This window comes from Phallusia mammillata, chromosome 5 (assembly GCF_965637545.1).
Source record: "Phallusia mammillata chromosome 5, kaPhaMamm4.hap1.1, whole genome shotgun sequence".
Taxonomy (NCBI): Eukaryota; Metazoa; Chordata; class Ascidiacea; order Phlebobranchia; family Ascidiidae; genus Phallusia; species Phallusia mammillata.
Window position 1 is genome coordinate 16,145,201 of NC_137256.1, and position 21,090 is coordinate 16,166,290.

General features: G+C 35.9%; 3 protein-coding genes across 3 annotated transcripts; 2 read left to right on the forward strand and 1 right to left on the reverse strand.

Annotated features, from left to right (window-relative positions):
* The first annotated feature begins 563 nt into the window (after window positions 1–563).
* On the forward strand, window positions 564–5,847 carry LOC145229223 (mediator of RNA polymerase II transcription subunit 4-like). Its single transcript, XM_080094519.1, has 9 exons — window positions 564–698; window positions 2,532–2,624; window positions 2,688–2,762; window positions 2,911–3,049; window positions 4,284–4,389; window positions 4,696–4,808; window positions 4,949–5,051; window positions 5,108–5,148; window positions 5,234–5,847. Exons 2-9 carry the CDS (start codon window positions 2,551–2,553, stop codon window positions 5,348–5,350), a joined length of 768 nt encoding a protein of 255 aa, XP_079950645.1. The 5' UTR covers window positions 564–698; window positions 2,532–2,550; the 3' UTR covers window positions 5,351–5,847.
* On the forward strand, window positions 5,833–11,509 carry LOC145229222 (uncharacterized). Its single transcript, XM_080094518.1, has 7 exons — window positions 5,833–6,036; window positions 6,239–6,330; window positions 6,392–6,459; window positions 6,586–6,680; window positions 6,825–6,924; window positions 7,633–9,309; window positions 10,892–11,509. Exons 1-7 carry the CDS (start codon window positions 5,911–5,913, stop codon window positions 11,008–11,010), a joined length of 2,277 nt encoding a protein of 758 aa, XP_079950644.1. The 5' UTR covers window positions 5,833–5,910; the 3' UTR covers window positions 11,011–11,509.
* Window positions 11,510–18,811: 7,302 nt separating this feature from the next.
* Window positions 18,812–20,828, reverse strand: LOC145229605 (transmembrane protein 26-like). Its single transcript, XM_080094951.1, has 5 exons — window positions 20,605–20,828; window positions 20,326–20,437; window positions 19,805–20,017; window positions 19,542–19,721; window positions 18,812–19,303 (listed from the first exon to the last, which is right to left on the reverse strand). Exons 1-5 carry the CDS (start codon window positions 20,826–20,828, stop codon window positions 18,812–18,814), a joined length of 1,221 nt encoding a protein of 406 aa, XP_079951077.1.
* Between the last annotated feature and the right edge of the window lie 262 nt (window positions 20,829–21,090).

Consider the following 21,090-nt stretch of genomic DNA (forward strand, 5'->3'; position numbering starts at 1 on the left):
GAATAATCTCGGTGTTTCAGGCAAAACCTAAGCTCTGGGATAAAGATTACAAATGGGAAAACTGCAACGCCTTCTACTTTGAACGAGTTTCCGGAAGAAAAAGATTATGACAAACTTTAAAACTTAATCTTCGCTGTGAGTTTGCCAAACATAACAAGAGATAATTTGGCAGTCGTAGGAAATTCGTGTTTGATCGATATGCTCCGGCAACAGCAGCGCCACTGCGCCACGCATCGACAAACTTGTTGCCAAGATGCAACACCAGATATCTCACTGATGTTGTCTTTATTGTGCCTGATTGTATAAATCTAAGAAGGGTGCACTATGAGTCTAAGAAGGGGTGCACTACACAGGTGTGCCTAATTGGAAAGTTTTGAAAGGGGGCGCTAGTTTGGTTGCCAAAATGGTCGCGGGATATAAGAGGTTGAAAAAAAACTCATATAGATTACAGACTTGACTAAGGCTAAATAAAAGTACTAAAAACAGCTGGTCTGTTTATTATCTATTTTATGATCTCTTTAAGCATAGATTTAGTATCTATGCTTTGGGTTAAACCACTGATAACCACTGATCTCTATTCATAGAGATCAGTGGATTAAACGCCTAAAATATTTTTTGAAATCTTCCTGTTCCTGGCGCCAAATCGGGGATTCCCAGGTTTGTGCTAGACATCATGCCCGTGGGAAAAAGTTGAAAAGGTTTGCTGTAGTTTTCCAAAATGTTTTTTGCAGATTTTGTTTTCACCAAAGTTAGTTGAACAGAATTTGTTGCATTTAACTTTTATGAATTACCTTGGCAAGATTTTTGCTAAACTTGTTAACGTTGTGTTTAGAAAGAATGACAATTTTGATTTTTTTTATTCCATGCAATTATTTTGTTATTTTAATGTTTTATGAGTAGGGCAATTATTTTTTTGACCTAAAAAACGAATTATTTTGACCTACAAATTGAAAAATTTTGACAAATTTTGACCTTAAAAAACTTTTTTTTGACAAAATTTTGACCTATAAAGAATTCAAGTAGTTAAATTACGCATTATCGTTCAAAAAGTTAAAATATGGCTAGGCTAATCTAACTAGAGCGAAAGAATGTGCAAAAGTCTAACAGAAGGGCAAAAATCTGAACATAGACCTAACCTATTCCCGAAAAGGGAATGAGCTAATTAAAAATCACTGCCAAAAAGCTGCAGCTAAGACACAACGAAAATTATTCAATACATTTGTATAAACGAAAGATACATGAAGTATCTAAAGCAAAACCGAAGCAAGAGCTGCACCTGACTTGGGACCTACCAAAATTTTGCACGTTTTGAGGTGTGTTGAGTATCACACCATATCAACCTAATTGTTTCACTCACTTGATGGTTTATGATTCGCAATAATTAGGGCAATGGGCCAATTACAACAGTATAAAGTAGGCTACAAGGTGTAAAACGAATAGTTCGCTGGCAGTGCAACCTCTACAACACTACGACAATGCAGTTTGTAAAAAATTTTAACTTTGTAAAAAATTTTGACCTTGTAAACAATTTTGACAATTTTTAACCTATTCTAAAAATTTTGACAAAATTTTGACTTTTTTTGACAATTCAAAAAATATTTGCCCTATTTATGAGTAATTTCCAACAGCTTTACACTTGTCTCATATGAATTACTTACAAAACTTTTATGACATAAAGATTGTCACAAGCTCGTTGAAATGAAAAATCTGCAAACAAAAATTTTTTTTTACACAAATGTCAACAAATTTATTTGACAAAAACGTTCTTCGTGCCCAAGATAAATTTCCGACCTGACTTTATGTCATAAAAATAGAGTTTATTTTTTGAATGAGAAAGGATTTTGTGCATTCTGATTTACACAACTATGGCTGGGATTGTTTTTGTGTTTATGTTTTTACTACAGTCTATTATTGCACTAAATAGTTTAGTACAAAGCGTGAATGCAGTTCTTTGTGGACTATATTTCTGTAGTGTATTTTTTCAATGAAATACTAACCCTTACTGCGCTTGAAACAAAACAACTAGGAAAGCTAAAAAATGTTGGTGTACTAAAGCTCTGCCCTTAAGGTTTAACTGTTAAAAATTATTTTTGGTTTACATAGAGTACTGCACTGGATTGTCATTTTATTGTAACCTATTTTCAGGATGTAAATGATATGTAAACAAATTTTTGTAATGTAGGTAGTACCTGATTGGAAAAAGTTGTCATTGCATTAAATGACATGTATACTTTGTAATGGGTATACATATTGATTTAGATATCATAGTCACCTAGAAGTAGATTAAACTTTTTTGTTTTATAATGCTATGTAAAAGTAATTACATACATACCAATTTTAGAATAGTCTGTAGACTTCATATTTGTATTGACAATAGTGTGCTAGTCACTTTTCTAGTTTTTTAGTCTAGTTTTTTAAAGTATGGTTTCACTGAAAATACATTCCTTTAAAAAACATGTCACCAGAAAAACAAGTACTATCAATTATGACGAAAAGTTTAGTAATACGCTGGTTTTGTTTGTAAACAACAGTTGAAACTTTTGTGGCATAATGGATCAAGAGTCGGATGTAAGCACCAAAAAACGACTACTGTCACTTGTTAATGATGTTGATCTCATTACAAGGTAGTATATATATCTTGAACATTGCCATGGTCTTTAATTTACCAAGCTTGTTTTTTCTCAAAGACAGCTCTTTGACACACTTTCCGTGCAGTCATCACAAGGAAGGCCTGGAAAAGATGAGTCAAAAACAACAATAAGGTGAGTTTATGGATAACAAAACATCCAATTTAAAACACACACACACACAGAATGTGTGTTTTGTTTTTTTAAGTGCTATGTAAACTGTAAAAAAATGAAACAAATGATACATGGCTTTTGTTTTTTCGTTTCTTAAAATGGCTTTCAGCATGGATGTTGGTCAGCTTACTGATATCCTTCTGCAAAAGAACAATGATTTAGTGGAATTGATGTGTGTGGCAAGGCTGCAACAAGAACTTCAACAAAAAATTGAGAAGATTCGAGATGAGATTCTTGTACAAGACCAGGTAACCATCTAAGCCAGTGGTTCTCAATCTTATACGGACTGCGTACCACCTGACAACTTACTATATTGCTTCGTACCACCCATCTTAACCCTGTTTGAATGAATAGACCAAGAAATAGGCCCATTTTCTCGCCTGGACTAGCATATTTTAAAATTCAAAAGACTGTACAAGACACGAGTTTCGCCCAAACCAGGACTGATCAGTTGGGTCAGGTGAGTTGCAATTTTAGATCGGACTGAAATTAGGTATCACAGAAAGCTACTCACGTACCACCAGAAAAGTTTCGGCATACCACTAGTGCAGGGCTGTCCAACTCGAACATACCGCCATGCCATATTTGGTTTTAAAATATACTCGCGTGCCAACGTTTGGTACTTTTTCCAAACTTTGTCTTTAATGTCTTAAAGGTACGGGCTCAATCCATGGCCAATGCCTATTAAAAAGTTTATATTTGGCCAATACATATTAAATAGTTTATATTTGGCCAATACCTATTAAATAGTTGGAAAAAAAGTATGTCGTCAAATGCGAGTAAACTTGTTCATGATACTCAAGAAACCTTTTTTGTCTTTATGCGACACAAGACACAAATAGTTTGCAATGGGGCTTTGTCAAAAAATTAAGAATTTCATTAGTGGGTTGTGTAACTACTGATAATCTTTACTGAACAAGAAGAATCAATAGAAACAAATTTAATTGTGTGACAAATCAAATCCTAATGTTTACTATTTGAATGTGCAAAAGCTCGCGTGCCATTTTCAAATGCTCTGCATGCCACGTGTTGGACACCCCTGCACTAGTGGTGCGTGTACCACAGTTTGAGAAACACTGACCTAAGCAGTTTATACCACATGTACTGGCAGCCGTGAATTGAATAAAATTCGTCTCTTGGGTGTTTGATCATAAAAATTGGGCTAAATGGATTTTGTTGGACTGGAAAGATATATTACCGCCTCTGTAGACAAACACGCCTTTTTTGTGCAAGGATTTTAAAAACACAACATAACCATGTAGTTGAGCAAGGATTTTAGCACACAACATTACCATGTGGATGGCAATGTCATTAACAGTTGAGAGAAATGGCAAAATTGTTTTACTCAATCTGAATAAAGTAAGAAATAAATCTAAATTTTCAGGCATCAGTAGATATATGAAGAAAACCCAGTTTATAAACAAAAAATGGAGACACTTGGCAGTCATTCACCTGATTACATTAATGAATTTATTTTTTCAGGCCATCAGCTTTTTACAAAAACACCTAAAAAGTGCTGAAGATCTTTTGGCCAAATCACTTTATCAAGCCAAAGCAAAACTAAAGTCTTTTGACAAAGCAAACAGTGGTAAGGCTTCAACAGAATATTGCTTTGCAAATTGTAAAACTTCGTACTGGTGCTCCATTTGGGATTCGTTAATTTGTCATAAAATTATGCTGGTGCATACAGTGTTTTTGAGAAATGCATCACTGATTTATTCACACTTGTATTACTAATTAGATGGCCTGATACAATAAAATCAGTTTTATGTTGTTATTCGCCTGAATTGGATTTTTCTATTTAGTCTTTATATGCATTGAAATTTTTATTTGAACCAGCCAAACAAATTTGTGTTATTAGTATAACTTTTAATTTGAGAACAATACTCTGCAGGGTCAGTATTTTCTGAAGATGTGATTAAATATGCACATAAAATTAGTGCTTCTTGCTCCACTGCGGCACCTCTCAATTGGTCACCTGGAGATCCTCGACGACCATATCCACAAGTAAGCAATCTTGCAGCAAACATTTAGAGGTTTAGTTATTTAGGAGTTATTTAACAACTTAAATTAACAACAAATTTAACAACTTAAAGGTGCACAGAGTAAATGTTACCTGCTTTATTTGAAATATTCTGATTCTGCAGGATATTGAAATGCGTTGTGGTTGGCTTGGTCAGCTTAATAATCTGGGACAAAATGCAATGGATTCAGACTCAAGTTTAAAACCACCGGTCCAGTTTGGGACAGGTAATGGCACATGCCTTTGTTATATTTTTAAAGTTTCTTATGTCAATTTTTTCCAGATGGAATTCAGTTTCCCAGCTTCACAAGTTTTGATACTCAGGTATATAAGTTAGATAAATTTTGTGATTTTTTTGTCTACTGACCCAATGTGTGCATTAATGCTTTTATATGAATCCCATTTCTAGGGTAATCAACAAGATCTTACCTTAATGAATGAAGCAAAAGCACATGAAGATGTTGAAGTGATGTCATCAGATTCATCAACATCAGACTCATCAGATTCAAGTTTCGGAAATGACTAAAACAACATGCATTAAAATAAATGTCGGAACCAGATATAAACCAGAGAATTGAGCATTTTTAACAAGAGACAGCGAACTGGAGAAAACTGGCTGTTGTAAAATATCGTTACAGGAAACTAGTTCTAAGTTTATTTACAGGAAACTAGTTCTTAACTTGCCATGTGGAAATGTAATCTATAATTTTACATTTAAAAAACTATTCCATCTAAAATAAAATGTTTGTTTGTCTTATTTCGTTATGTGCTGTCATTTCTGTTCTTTTGATTTAATTCGAATTATGTTTGACATTGTTTTGTGTTAAACTGTTTTTGTTGTTGATTTTGGTCAAACAACCAGGTTCAACAAGATTTTCAATTATGATGTTTTTTTATTAATCTTTTAAAAGCAAGCATAAGGTATAAACTGAATTGTTTTGACAAAACTGCAAAAAAAAACTTTTGACATATTTCTTGTTTATTACTTTTTTGTCAAAATTACAATTCTTTTATTACTTCTAGTACTGCATAAAGATGTCGCCGTGTTTTATTGTTGCACTAAATTAGAATAATTTGTAAGAAGAAATGAAACCAAGCACTGAAAGGAAACGATTGTTTGATGAAACTGAATGTGACCAGGATCATCAGGAAAATAATCCTTCTACAAGAAATGCCATTTATTCCTCATTCAGCTCTTCCAAACGATTAAAAGTAAATGACTAAAATACACCCTAATATGGCACTGGTGGTTTAAGTACAAAAGTTCAAATATTTTGTGTTTTCAATAACTGTGAAGTGGGTTTTTGTTTTGTATCTGATATCCAGAAATGTTTTTAAGTAGGTACAATTACTTTACTTCAGTGACATAGAGTGTAATTGGGACTATTTTAATGTTTATATCCCTTTTAAACAGTTGCAACAAAGTCTTTACAGGAAAACTTTCTTGTCAAGCTCTTATCAGTTGCATGATGAAGTTTCAAAACAAGATTCAGACATATCACAAAAGTATGTTAATATCCTATACACATATTTGTATGTGAAATTATGTTATGACTTTTGTTTACAGAACTGTACCTTCCAAATCAACTGAAAGGCCTAAAAATAAAGCTACAAAAATGAATGTATCCAAACAAAGTAAGTCAAAAGTTTTTACATTTTAATGGTGGAAAATGTGGCTAGTTGAGTTATTCACTTAAGAGTCCCCAAGGGATTAAGTTTCACTTCTAAACACGAAAACGTATTTTGCATGATAAATTGTAGAAAGACGAGAGGAAGTCTTTCGATTTAAACATGGTGGCTCAGCTAAACTCAAGAGAAAGTCTACGTTTTGTTCAACAGAACAAAAACCAAAATTGGTAAGTAGATCGGCATACTGGTGCCATGTAAAACAAAACATTCATATAAGAAACTGTAACATTGTCATGTTTATTTGTGCATACCCGTTCACATACCCAAAGCTCCACTACTATACTATAAGCACTAACTTTTTTTTCTATCAGACCCCCACTCAAGTAATGAAATATGATGACATCCAAGCAGACAGACAAGAGAAGTCTATTTTTGATGAAATTTTGGAGCAGGATGAAAAAGATAATCAGGGTATGCTGTTAACTAACATGACACTGATAAGTTAACACTTTTTTGGAAAGTTGGTGTGACACATTTCTGAATGAAGAAAATGGTTTATGTTAGGCTATGTCATTTTTACTGCACGACAGACCAGTTCAACTTGCTTATCATTATGACCCTAATGCTTGCATTGGCTAGAGACAGGTGGTATGTAAGTATAATATTAAACCCAAATGTTGGCATATGTACAAACACGTAACAGCAATATTCCAGTAATCTTTTTAAACAGTTAATTTGGCCAGCTTTAAAAGTCAAATTGTGCTATACCCAGCATCAAATGCAGCTAAATATGAAAAATAGCTGTAGAGCAAGGGTTACGGCAGACATTTCATTGTGGTACAGTCTTCAAAATAAATGTTATGTTGAACTCATCAGGAGCATGCATTTGTTTTGCAACAATAAGAAACACACTTTTTGATGTTGTCCAGCCCATATAATGTATTGTTTCTGTGGGGCTTTATGATGACAGTCTGGTGTTTGCTTACTCTGTTTTGTGTCATGTAGTGCTTTTATTAAGCCTAAAGTAGGCTATGGCAGTAAATTAATTTTACAATAATTAGGCAGGTTCACATTTAACTAAAAAGAAGCATGCTTTACTTTTATTCAGAGTTTTACACATAACTTGCCTGTACCAAATAAAAGCAGTAAGCATAAAATGTAACTTTTGTATTTTTTTAGAAATTGCCACGAAACAACCACCAGTGTCTGTCACAAACGTTCCTCCAACAGCATCAAGTTCATTGTTAACTGCCACACAAACTGCAAGCAAACTGTTAACAAGGACAAAATCAGTTGATTTATCTTCCAAGTCTGGATTTCCCAAATTTGATTTAAACAAATCGACTGTTGTTGAAAACAAAATAACCACAGCACAACCCACATCACACACTATTGCTCAAGTGCAATTTAGTACCAAACCAACTTTACAAGCATCTGAAGTAGGAACTTTCAATAAACCTCTGAATCAAACTGGTCAATTGGGTTCATCATTGGTTTCATCCTCCATTGCTACAACAACAGTTGCTTCAGTAACTGCCACAGCTTTAAATTCATCTGTAAGCACATTGTCAAGTATAACAACCAAACCACAAAACAGTTTATTTCCTTCAGTAACTGCAACAGGCACTGCACCAAGTTTTACTGGTTTTGCTACTAAAACTACATCAGGTTCTGAAGTGAGCATTAGTACATCAAAACCACCTGGTGTCAATTTTGGTTTATCTACTGTTGGTAGTTCAAAGCCTGCTTCCACATTTCAATTTGGAACAAACAGCTCTGAAAAGCAGAATTTATCCACTGGTGTTATTACTACTTTGCCTGTTGATGTGGCAAAGCAAGGTTCAAGCATCAAACTTGGCAATGTGGGTAAAGCTCCTGCATTTGGATCTACCAGTGCTAACAAGCAAACAACAAATGCAACAACTAACGCTGGCGATCATGTTGATTCATCCAAGCAAGTTGTAACTTTTAGTTTTGGCAATAAAAGTGAAGAAACTACAGAGTTTAAAAACAACTTGAATCAGCCGACACAACCATCAGCACTAAAACCTGTTTTTAATTTTGGAACTACAAAATCTGAAGTAATACAACAAATGTCTGTTGCCCCATTTTCCCAAAACCTTATAACAAGCTCCCAATCACAAGTTACACAATCTGGTCCAACATTTAGTTTCAACACTGGACAGTCAAGTTCTTCATCATCTAACCAGTTTGGTTTCGGTACAAGCAATACCAAGCAAAATTCGCTGCCGGCATCAAACCCTGCATCATTTAGCTTTGGAGGAGCTGGTTCTAATTCTCAGCAGTCTTCCTCAGCTTCTGGCCTCATGTTTAATTTTGGGGCTACTCAGCCAAAACAGCCCCAAAGTGCTTCTACTTCTTTCAAATTTGGTGCAACAAATCAGCCTGGCTCCAGTAGCTCTAGTACATTTAGTTTTGGAGGTTCTTCTGCCACACAACCGAATCCACCTTCACAGAATAATCCAACACCTTTTGGTTTTGGTGGTACATTGCAGCAAACTGGCAGTGGGTCGGCATTTAATTTTGCTCCATCAGCACAAAATCAACCTGCTAAGTCTTTTGGCTTCGGTAATTCTCAGCCTAACCCTCCAATACCAGCCCCTGCATCCCTAAATTTTGGATCTCAAAATCAGTCTACTCCTCAGCAGAAAACTTCTGCATTCCAGTTTGGAGCAGGGAACAAGTCAACTCAAGGTGGCTTCAACTTTGGAGGACAGTCACAAACATCTGCAAGTCCAGCACCAACGGGAAATCTGCGTTTGCTTCAATCAGGAAACCCACCAGCATCTTCAACACCATTCAAGTTTCCTAATCCATCCACTGGATCTGGACCAAGTCAGTTTTTACTTGTTTAATATTTCCAATAAATTGGGCCTTTTCATGAAAGAATAGATATGTACGTTTCAGATAAAGTCATTTCAAAGTACTGGTTTGGGTCCCCTTCACTGAAGAGGACACATATTGTTTTTGTCTATATTTATTTTTTATTTTTTTCTGTCTATCGCGTATTTGTTCCCACGTTTTGATCAAGAACGAATGTTTTAAACTTTTTTTAAATTTACACACATTATAGATATTGGTCTAAAGGTGGTCCATGTGAATTTTGACCCCGTTTGATTCCTCGGTTCACCCACAGCCCCCCAAAACGTGAAATTTTTAAAACGGCTATATTTGCTAACACAGATGATTCTGGACTCATACTTTTTTGATTGGTACATTGCACCGTATTTTAAAGTGTTTTGGAACTTGAAGTGGTATATATCCATTTTCACCCCTTTACTCCCAAATATTTGTTTGTTTGTTCACATGTTAATGAGGTCAGAAATACAAGACTTAACCTGCTGAAATTTTAAACAGCTGTGGATAGGGTGCTCATTGTTGGCTGTTAAAAATTTCAGTGCAATCGGCTCAGTAATTACTCTTACAGCCCCAAATATGTTTTACATGCTGTCTTTTGTCAAATTTGTGCTCGCTCACTGCACAGCTGACGCAATGGGAGTGATTGACGATAGTGGCGCATGGAAAAAATGCCTCTGCTTCATGCATGAACGCAGTCGTCACTTGACCATTTTCTCACTGGTTGGAATTAAGATATTACGATGTTAGTTTTATTGTGCTGTAAACGTTAATGTCTACAGGTCAACTTAATCGTGTTTCGAAACGCAGAGCGACAACGCAGAACGATTTGTTACACCTGTGTAACGTGACTTCTCAAACCGAAAGCGTCAATAAAACTGTTTCAGAACAGGTTTTGGACATAAAATGCCCAGCTAAGCAATCGTATTGTTGGGATGAAGAAAACAAAAGTTTATCAATATTTCTTTAATACGACAAATGTCATCTGTGCGATTCAAATTCTTACCTAGCATATGCATGCGCCATTCATCCTGTTACAAATTACAAATATATGTGTGTGTGGGGACTCATTGGTTTTTGCTTGCAACTTGCAAAAACAATTATGTTATAAAAGGCCACAAAAATATTGGTACATACTGAATGTATCCATCAAATATATATCCCTTACAATTATAATGAATGGTGCGTAAATATGGCACAGTTTCTGTAAAATGGAATATATAGGAAAACCCTATTCCAGTTTAACAATGATTGTGCCCTATTTTTACTGTTACCAAGTCGTGTGGGGACCCATTAGATTATGCTTGCAGAAACAATTATGTTATAAAGTGCCAGGAAAAAGATAGGGACCCAATGAAATGTAGGTGCCAAATATATATCCATTATAAATACAGTAAATGGTATATGTGATGCATTGTTAAATATGATGTAGTATAAATAAACTGACAATATATAGGAAAACCACTATTCTAGTTTTTATTTAAGATAGCCAAGTTCTAGTTGCAGCCCTGTAGAGTGTCTAATCATGGTAAATAACGTTATTTCGTTGATATGCTTTTAGATACATCATTTTCAACACCCCAACAAAACAATATTCCTGGAGGTTTTAACCTGGGTCCATCTGCAGCCTCTCCAGCCACAAAACGAATACGAGCCAAACCAGTCAGACGCAGAAAGTAAAGACAACAGCACAAAACAATCTGCTTTTGTTAAACTGATGTTCCATGTGCGCTATTTTTGTGTGATTTGTAATCCTCTTTAAAAGGGATTTTTTTCGCATTTGTTGATGTTAGTTCGTCACCATCAAGCTCATATTTGCAAAAACATGACATTTATAAGCGGGTCAGGGGGGGACCAAAATCTGCTTGTAATGCCTTCACTACAAATATGACAAGAAGGCAGTTTAATAATCTTTGCTTTTTGAAAAGATAGATTGAAGTGATATTATCGTCTTGTCTTGTTTAATTTGGCAAAGTTTCTTCGCATCAGACTGTTTTGGTTACCTTATTTTGATTCTTGAAGCAAACACAATTGTCAGTGAGAACCCCCCAAAAAGTAAACACAATGTGAGTTTTGCTGAAAAGAAACAAACAAACTTTTAGTGTGTTGTAAACCAGGCACACTGTTGACGCTTGTACAACAAAAATACGTACGTTGCAAATAAAAACTCTTTTGTTAACATCGAATGAAAATATGCAGCTCTGAAGTGTGCATTTTATCAGAGTTGTAGGAGTTTTTACCAGGTACAGCTGCTGCGTTTTTTTACCGTTGCCCTCCATCTGTTAGTATTGTTTTAGCGTATTCTCAACCGCTAGGTTTTCGCAGCTGTGTCCTGTGTTTTTTCGTGCCATTGTACCGTCATAAGTTACTATGCTTGTCGCGTTCAAGTGCACGTGAACAAAATACGAGTGCTTAAAAATTTTGTGTGAACCCCTTTTAAGAAAAAAATACTAAGACAGAAAGTTGTTACAAATTGGGCAAAAATCATGTCCGGTCTAAACCAAACCCGTTTTATTAAAACTCAAGCCCAACTTAAGACTTGCAACACTGCTTTACGTGGTATATATTTTCGAATTTCTGTCGAAATAAGATTACTGTCCACCAAAATGATTGTTGTTTACATAAAAGTAAAACAAAGGTCAAGGTATTCTCAAAATAATCGAACATTATTCCAGTTATATGGGCATGTTTTGTGTCACCTGGTAAATTTCCAGAGGATTAGCCTACTAAAAAGAATCTAAGGCGGACTTTGGAAATACCCCATATGTGATGAATCTGTTATCACATAGCTCTTTGTAACATACAGGCAGAACGTGACGCGGTTTAGCATTTTGGATAGAACGCAGGTTTGTATAACCTACTATATTAAAGAGCCTACTAAATAAATCTACATGCTTGCAAGACTTTCCGAGTTTCGCTTAGAACTAGTAGTTTGTAGCTTTTGTGTTTCGTCATATCGTTGGAAAAGGTTTGTTAGTTTATTTTCGACATGTTTGGTTCACTCATAGGTGCAAATCAAATATCGTTGCCAGAAACAAAAATAAAGCGTAATATTAATGTTTGAAACATGTAAGTGTCTCATATGTCTTTTGTTTAAGTTTCAAGTTAGACTGTCAGCCCATTGTTTTTGACCTTCTTGGATTCGCGACACCCCTTTAAGGCAATTTATTTTTGTAACGACGTCACTCTGCAGCCTAAAAACGTGGACTATAACTATCATACACAACTACAGTATGAATACATATTGATAGTTTCTAGTTCTATTTTCACTTGCGAGCAGAAGCGTAAGTGCCAATGTACGGTATTACTGTTTATTAGTATTATTTAATACTGTGAGAAAGACACGGTAAAGGTGTTCTTGGTATTTGGCAATTAGCTTATAGTCTCGTTCCCAGTGTTGGGGAGACTCACCTTTTTCAAAGACTTGACTTGACTCGAGTCTCAGCTGTGAAAAGACTCGACTTGACTTGGACACGTCTTGGTAGAGACTCGACTCGGACTCGTTATTTCACCAACAAAACGGAAATTTCTTATAATGGATAACCTGTTCAGTCGGCTTCAACCAAACAACAACAGCACTTTAATGTGCGATGCGAAGCTATTTTTGCTTAATTTTAACGTAACGAAGTCGCTGCTACATGCACAAACTTGTTAACGCTGGTATTAAGCATTGTACTTATTGCTTGTTTTAAGGTATGCGAATGCAGTCAGGGCCGGATTAACACCATTAGAGGCCCTAAGCACTAAAACAATTTGGTGCCCCTTACATCATTTTTAATTTGAAATATAAACGAAACAAAAACAAAACTATTCATCGAGATTTCGATTTTAACATAATATACAGCAAGGGTAATAGACTAGTAGCTTAGCTGATATTAAACTTGCAGATTTGTTTCAGAATGTCAGAAATACTCCAAAATTCAAACCAAAACGCCTAATTTTGCTGCCTTTCCCAGTCTCAGCACTGTTGCCCAATTGTAAAAAAATACCATTCCAATACAAACTAACAATATAATGCAAGAATATGTGTGCATTACCAAAGGAGAACTAGGGTTTTCCGGGCCCTGTTTTACGTTTTGTATCGTGGTTTGGGTGTGACTTTTTTACTGCATTAAACTTAATTTTTTGTAATTTATCCAATGCTAATCTTGGGAACAGAAAAAGTACCAGCACAAAGTAGCCATTAATACTGTAACTATTACTTTTATGACGCAACAAAGCGCCTGCTGAGTATTTGTTATGTGAACTTCAACAAATCCTAATGATTAACTTTCACAATAATGTCATCTATGTATAGGGCAACATTCCGTAAAAACGCATTACAAAACAAATTACAAAAATAATATTCTGAATCCCTCGCGATCGACTTTGTATCAGTCCGAGATCGACCAGTCGATCGCGATCGACGGGTTGGGGACCCGAGTCTTTTTGGGTTTTAACAAACAGAACAACGCAACGTTGTTACGTCATATAGCACGCAATCAATTTCTTTTGTCAGTTATTTTATTTTCTCGCTTTATAAACAGAACTTTTTCATTACATTTTGAATACAATTGTAGTTTTTTGTTAAATGTAATAATTTACCTAGAAACCATTTCTGTGGTGCCCCTCCTATACTTGATGCCCTAAGCACGTGCTTATATTGCTTATAGGTTAATCCAGCACTGAATGCAGTACACGCCAAGGCCAAGTATTCGCTATTAAGCGCTTATATTACTGTACAAACGCTCTAGCTATCGCATGCAGTAAAAATATTTTTGGGTTTTCAAAATTAACGTTCTTGTCCAAGCTGTTTAATGAGTGTCAATTAACGTGTTTCATTAAAGTTGACCCTATACTCCAGGGCTACTCAATTAGTTTCGTCAAAAGTCCAGATACAAAAGATAAAAATTACCAAAGGTCACTTCTGTCAGAAAATGCAAATGCAACGTGTCTTAGCCTATTTGGTTATAGCTAATGTGGACAATCGCGGTCAAAATTGAAATCTTGAACTGATATGCACCAAACGTGATTTTATTCCTTGCGAGAGTGTATTGGTACAACGTCATACAGAATACATTTTATCTGGTTTTACAGGATTGCTTCGTAAGGTAATGATTTAAAATCCAGTTTATTAAATCACAGATACAATTATGCGCAAACAACCGCCGTTTTGTTAAATGTATGGTGAAATAATCGACCATTTTTTCGTCATAGTTGGACAATCTGAACTCACATTAGATTTTGGCAGGACTTTAGGCTCCTCGCAGACTGCCGATCAATCGTTATGTCGACCCCAGTTTAAAAAGTGCCTCAGCATTGCATTGTTTAGTTAATTAACACACAAATGTTGCCGTAATCAAAAGACCGTCGAGGTCCACATCGAACGCCTCAAAGCCCTGCTATACTCTAAGAAAGGGACGTTGATGGGATTTGTTCACTGCAATAAAGTGGGGTCCGTAAAAAAGTCGCGATGAACCATTCAAATAGATAAATTATCCAAACCTTTAACCTTTCCTTGCAAAAACTTTTGGGGACTTGCCTTGACTCGAACCACTAATGACTTGACTTGACTTGAGACTCGAGCCTCATTTGACTCGACTCGACTTGAGACTCGAACCCCTTCTGACTTGACTTGACTTGGGACTCGAAACCCTACTGACTTGACTTGAGACTCGACTAAAAGGACTCGTTACCCAACCCTGCTCGTTCCTTATATGATGAACAGCAATTGATTTTAGGTTAATGCAAATTGGGTGTTGTTTTTAAATGGTGGTGCTGTGCAGAAAATAGACTAACATAAGAACATACACACAAGGCTAAATACCGCGGGTTACGTACAGAGCACAATTTTGTAAACGAAAAGCAGATGAAAAGGTTGGAGGTGTATAGCAGTGGTCGGCAACCGCCGGTCCGCTGCCCGGTACCGGTCCGCGAGGAGTTCGTTACCGGCCCGTATAATTTTTCAGTTTAAATGCTATGAAACATTTTGCCCATGTATCACGGGGATGATAAACTAATTTGAGCGTTTTAATTGCTAAATATTTGTAGTTTTTATGAAGACCAGTCCGCGATAAATTTTCAGTTTCAAAAAAGGTCCGCAGTGCAAAAAAGGTTGCCGACCCCTGGTGTGTAGGGCTATTGGGGCGTGTTGGGTGAGAATTTATAATAACTTTAGCAATAAAACTGACTAATAACTTATAGTTTTCAACCTAAAATTTAGGCCCTAACTGTGTATATTCCTTTTTCTGATGTAAGGTAATTAGTAGCGCTCCATATTGAGCAGGACATAAAGTTTTCGTTTCAATGCAAGAAACGAGAAAAGGAAAAACTAGCGAAAAAAGCAAAATGGCGTGCTTAAATTCTTCTTTGACAAAACACTTCAAGATCGTTAAGTCGATCGTTTCCAGATGTCTCTACGTCGTGTATATTTCAATCGCCGTGTGGAGGGTGGTGGTTTCCACTGGGAATTGCAACTACTGGTATCTTTTTCTACTTCTAATTCCATTGGTTGCTGAAGCCTGGTACATGGCTATCAAGCGACGTGGCAATGAATTTAAATGGTAAACATTCTACATTTGGCCAATAAATGATAAGCTGCAGACGCACAGACTCGCACAGACTCGCACAGACTCGCACAAACTAGACATGGGTTTTTTAGCCTATTAATACCAACAAACTGGAGTGCCGTTGGATGGCCACAATAGCCAATACGGCCGATTTCTCGTCACCGGCTGCACTGATGAAACCTTATACTATATTTGGTCTGCAACATACTATATTTTGGTCTGCAGCATACTATATTTGGTGTATTACTTCATCCTTTGAATGATTTTATTTTTAGGATCAGTCCCGGCATTTTTTATATTTCTCATGGGTTCGATTCCAATAATTTGGTTGTGGGAATTTCAAGCATATCAACTTAATTTAACCGATGAAAAAAAACTCAATAACGAGACGACTACTTGTATTATGACGGTAGGTCTCGTTTTGGTCATTTCACAAAGTAGCTGCCTTTATTCCCGGTATGTTATGTTTTGTTTGTTTTCTGCTTTTCTTTGTCGTAAAGGTACAAGAAAGTGCTGAGGTACAAAAAAATTGGGTTGTTGGATTAGAGCAAGCAATCATGTTTATATTGATTCTTGGAAAATGGATTGCCCCAAAAGGCCAAATGTCACGTGACGAGATTTCGCAACTTCTCTTGGTTTACCTCGGAGCAGGTGGTGATATTTTGGAGATGTTGGAACTAACTCGAAATGAAGAAATCGAAAAGGTTTGCATTGCAGTTAATGCATTGCAGTTAATCATAACTTATATTCCCTTTTTCTTGAACAAATCCAGATTGGTGATCCCACGGCCATAAACGTCATATTAGGTGTCTGGAGCTGGAGTTTGTTGCAGTTCAACTTCGTGACAGCCGCGGTGAAGGAATTGCCCGATATAAGTGCTTCAGACCCGAACCTGGAATTAAAAGTATGAGTGTTCAAAATGTGTTAAAGCGTAGATTTTTTACTCTGTCACAAAATTTACTCCGCGTGTATAGTTACAACATATGTATTTTGAATAAATATGTAAAAAACATATATGTTTTATTTCCCCTTGTCGAAAAGAATTGCATATTTATTCAAAATCATTGCACGATCATCTACTTTTGTCTGACATTTTCTATGCTCAAAGGTTTCAGAAAAATCATCAAAACTTCCAGGACCAACTTACATAAAAGGCGACAAAGAAGTTCACAACAAACAACCATCTACGTGCTGTATGCCGTGTCAGTATGATCACAAGATTTTCTGCTTCTACAATGAAATTTGGGGAATGGTGATCGTCTTGATTTTTCAGGAAATACCGTTTTTGGTTGCTCGACTCGCTCTAATGATTAAGTTTAACATTATTGATAACACAACCGTGTTTTTTGCCATTAAAAATACGTTTGTTATAATTTTAATGCTAAATAGGATCCAGGCTGTTGTGGTTGTGCAAAAGTGGAAGTGGTTAAAAGTAGTTAAGGAAGCTCGCCACCAGAGGGCGCGCCGTATTAGTTGCGCTGGTGCGGGAGAACTGTACACGACTGAAGCAAACAATGGGCCCAGTGAGGTTATAGTGAGGCGACCGACTTGGCTGAAATGGCGCTCTTAAGTAATATACAACGCAAAATAGTTATGAGGGAATCAAATAGCACAACACGTTTAATTACACACACAAAAGTACATATGTTTCATGTGAGTCATCTGCTGTTTATTGACGCAATGTGCTTTATTCTTCTGTAAATAAACTGCACTATTTGCTTTATGTGCGTGCGGTAAATACCGTAACGGTTTTACATCATTTAAATGTCATTATCGGGTATTGGTTTAATTCGTACTGCCTGATTTTTTGACACTATTAATATGAGTTACCTTTTAGTTATTGGAAAATTGCCATACGGACTCAGTCAAAACTAATGTTAGTTGTATGACATTTTTGTTGATTACCCTGTTACCTGTATACATTCAAAAAGCTGCGCAATACCACAAAACTTTTAGGTCTGGATTTTTCGCCCTTTAGTTTGTTGTTCCAACAAATATTATGGTGCGCCAGGTCATTTTGTTTCCCCAAGTTTTTTTTGTTTTTTTCCTTGATAACTAACTACATTTAAGTAACAGGCGCGTGTAACAAATCTAACAACTTTAAAAGTTATTATTTAAAAAAAATGCTTGATAGCTTTGAATAGTTTATTTGAATTTTACAAATTTCAGCAAAATGTTTTTTTTTCAGTACACAATAAATATTTAAAATTTAACTTTTATTTCCTATTGTTCAAACTTATAACTGGTTATTAGCATTCCAAAAATTGCGACCGAATTGACAAGTCGGGTAAAGTCTCCAAAGTTAAACATATAACAATAACAACCACAAAACTAATCAATACATTTGCATTATTTAGTTGTTGCCTAGCCGTTTTGTGCTACATTAAAATATTTATTTGAAGTTCAAATTAAACTATAAAAACGCTCAATGTGTTACACATTCTTTGTTACACAAATTTGTTAGGTGGCTGACATTGTTTGGGTGATTATGTGTCATGGCAAAAAATTAGTACATTCAAACAAAAAGTTAGTTTAATGAACACTTGCATTTACACGCGTGATGAAGAAAATCATAGCTACACAACTTAACACTAAAAATTACCATTTCCGATAACAATGTTAAACGTTAATTTACAAAGAGTAGTGATCACAATTCTAAGATTTTGTTAAACTTATATGTTGATAGTATACTATAGCTACACTTTATTTCATAGTGTTTAGGGGCAAAAACAGTAGAAAGTGGGTTTTGCGCTTTGTACACGATTGAGGAATCTTGGTTGGTCAATTTGAGGGGTGTCAAACAACTAACCATCAAAATTTGGACAGAAAATGGAGTCCGACAGAAAATCAAACATTCAACCGAATTCCTGTTGTAGTTTTAAATATGGGAAAACATACAAGAATTTTGCGGATTAAAAAAGGAGCTTGTTTAGTTAGGATCGCCAAATTAACCACTTGGGTTTTTTGGTCTCATACGTGAACGTTTCGCGTCGTTTGTCGCCAACGTAAAGATTAGGTGTCACAATTCCCTCCATTCGTTGCATTCTCTGGTGACGTGCTTCTCTCATAACTCTCCACCACTTGTACTTATTTTCAACCACGACTACACGAATTCGATTTGTCAACAATATAATGACAAACGCATTTTTGATGGCAAAGAATATGGTTGAGTGCGTCACAATCCTGTAAATTACCATCAAACTAATTCGCAGGGCGAAAAACGGGACGTCCTGAAACAAAAGACCGGCAACCATGCCCCAAATTTCGTTGTGGAAACAGAATATCTTGTTGTCATAGAAGCAAGGTACACAGCAAGCCGATCGTCTGTCACTGGAGACGTAATCTTGTGTCATACTATATTCACCTTCATTCATGTCAACCTTCACTTCGCTTATCCCCGGTATTTCAGCACGCTTTTCTGCAATCTAGAGGTAAAGTGTAATAAATGATCGTACGTCGGCACATAGTATAGATGGGGTGTTGTATTTTAATAAATAAACCGGTTCAAATATTTATTAATGATCCACATACCAAATACTTTTGCGTCCCTGATTTATTTTTGGGTCGAAGTTTAAGGGTTTGTGTTTTGAAACCGGAAATACTTATGAAACTGTTCGTGCTAAAGGAAAATTAAAGAAATGAATGGCACAAAATGTATATTACTTCTGTTTCATCAAGTTTATTTTCCTCCACTTCGTTTATTACATTCTCCTCGTCCTTCAAATCTACTATTGCTGACGATATGGTAGGCATGTCTTTCACCGCTGTTGTTACGAAACAGAACTGCAATAAGCTCCAACTCCACGCCGCCAAAATGATTAATAGCAATGTGTTATTTAAAATCTGTCATCACAAAAGTTTAATGTGTTATTAAAATTCTTCTTAACAAATATACGCAGGGACTGGTGATTGACGTTCATACTAACCTTTTCTACATCGTCGTCCCTAATGAGATCAAGAATTTCTACGATGTCAGCACCGGCGCCGAGATAAACTAAAAGAAGCTGCGAAAGTTCATCAGGTGACATTTGACCTTTGGGCGCAATCCATTTGCCGAGAATCAGGATAAATAAAATGGCTTGCTCCAAAGCCAGGGTCCAAGCTTCTTGTGAGAGACAAATATTGACAAAACCATCAACCTGAAATAAACCCAAACAAAAAGGGACACGGTTAGTTTAATTGAACCAAACTGTTTTTTTCCAGACCGTTACACGCACAAATAACAAAAATTTTTGATGACGTGTTAGATTTTTTCCGTGTGTAGCTAATTTTGTTTAGTGTATCAAATTTGCCAGGTAAACGTTTGTTTCATGCCACTTGTGTGATATCAGTTGTAACAAATAAATTCAGCTGTTTATTGGATTTGTGTTTTTCTGTGTTTGAATGATTGGACCACAAATATAATAGCATACTTTTGAAAAAAAAAATTAAAAAATGTACAACTTACCACGCAAGTTGTGTTTTTAGATCCATTTTCTTTTAACTCAAAAATCTTTAGCTCCCAAAGCCAAATGCATGGAATTGCACCGATTAGGTAAACCATCACTACTGCACTTATCCTGCAAAAAGGGTTTTCTTTGAGAACTGCAGCTATATTCATAGCTAATAAGTACAATTAGGCGCGTGATGTTTTCAACATTTTGTTGTTTATCCATACCAAAAAAACCTTTTTAATGTAATTTAAAGAACCCCAACGAAAATATTTGTTTTTTATTTCTGTATTTACCATTTATATTCGTTGCCTTTTCTCCAAAATGCCATAAGAAGTGTTTCAATCAGCAAAGGTAACATGAAAATCAGAAGGTACCAAAAATTCAAATCATCGTAAGCCACGACCACTCTCCAAGCGGCAACTATGAGATATAGAGCATACAGACATCTGGAAAGGATGGTCTTCACTATCTTGAAGTTGGCTTTTAAAGCCCGGTAAAACCCCACAGAACAACACATTTCACATATGCTGCACATATTTAGGTTTCTTGTGCTTTTTTAAAACTTTTTCAAAACAAAGAAATATCTGTACGATAAAACACACGACTTGAGGTTACCCTTGTGTTGAATTCTCTAAATTTTGTGTTGCTCAGCAAGAAATAGAACCCCCCGATCCTTTCCAAGCGAAAACACTTTCGCCAATCATCGGTGGCAGGAGTTATGCGATTGGTTTGCTTTTTGGGAAGGGCAGAAGGGCATTGGACTATAACTGGTCTTTGAT

What these genes read in the sequence shown, in the direction of transcription:
- LOC145229223 (XM_080094519.1), top strand. Translation starts at nt 2,551, where the DNA reads ATGGATCAAGAGTCGGATGTAAGCACCAAAAAACGACTACTGTCACTT. An exon ending in AGATTCTTGTACAAGACCAG is followed by an intron (nt 3,050 to 4,283) that starts GTAACCATCTAA and finishes TTATTTTTTCAG; the next exon opens with GCCATCAGCTTTTTACAAAA. An exon ending in TTTTGACAAAGCAAACAGTG is followed by an intron (nt 4,390 to 4,695) that starts GTAAGGCTTCAA and finishes AATACTCTGCAG; the next exon opens with GGTCAGTATTTTCTGAAGAT.
- LOC145229605 (XM_080094951.1), bottom strand. Translation starts at nt 20,828, where the DNA reads ATGTGTTGTTCTGTGGGGTTTTACCGGGCTTTAAAAGCCAACTTCAAG. An exon ending in AAAGGCAACGAATATAAATG is followed by an intron (nt 20,438 to 20,604) that starts GTAAATACAGAA and finishes CCCTTTTTGCAG; the next exon opens with GATAAGTGCAGTAGTGATGG. An exon ending in CTAAAAACACAACTTGCGTG is followed by an intron (nt 20,018 to 20,325) that starts GTAAGTTGTACA and finishes GGTTTATTTCAG; the next exon opens with GTTGATGGTTTTGTCAATAT.
- LOC145229222 (XM_080094518.1), top strand. Translation starts at nt 5,911, where the DNA reads ATGAAACCAAGCACTGAAAGGAAACGATTGTTTGATGAAACTGAATGT. An exon ending in AATGAATGTATCCAAACAAA is followed by an intron (nt 6,460 to 6,585) that starts GTAAGTCAAAAG and finishes GATAAATTGTAG; the next exon opens with AAAGACGAGAGGAAGTCTTT. An exon ending in ATCCACTGGATCTGGACCAA is followed by an intron (nt 9,310 to 10,891) that starts GTCAGTTTTTAC and finishes ATATGCTTTTAG; the next exon opens with ATACATCATTTTCAACACCC.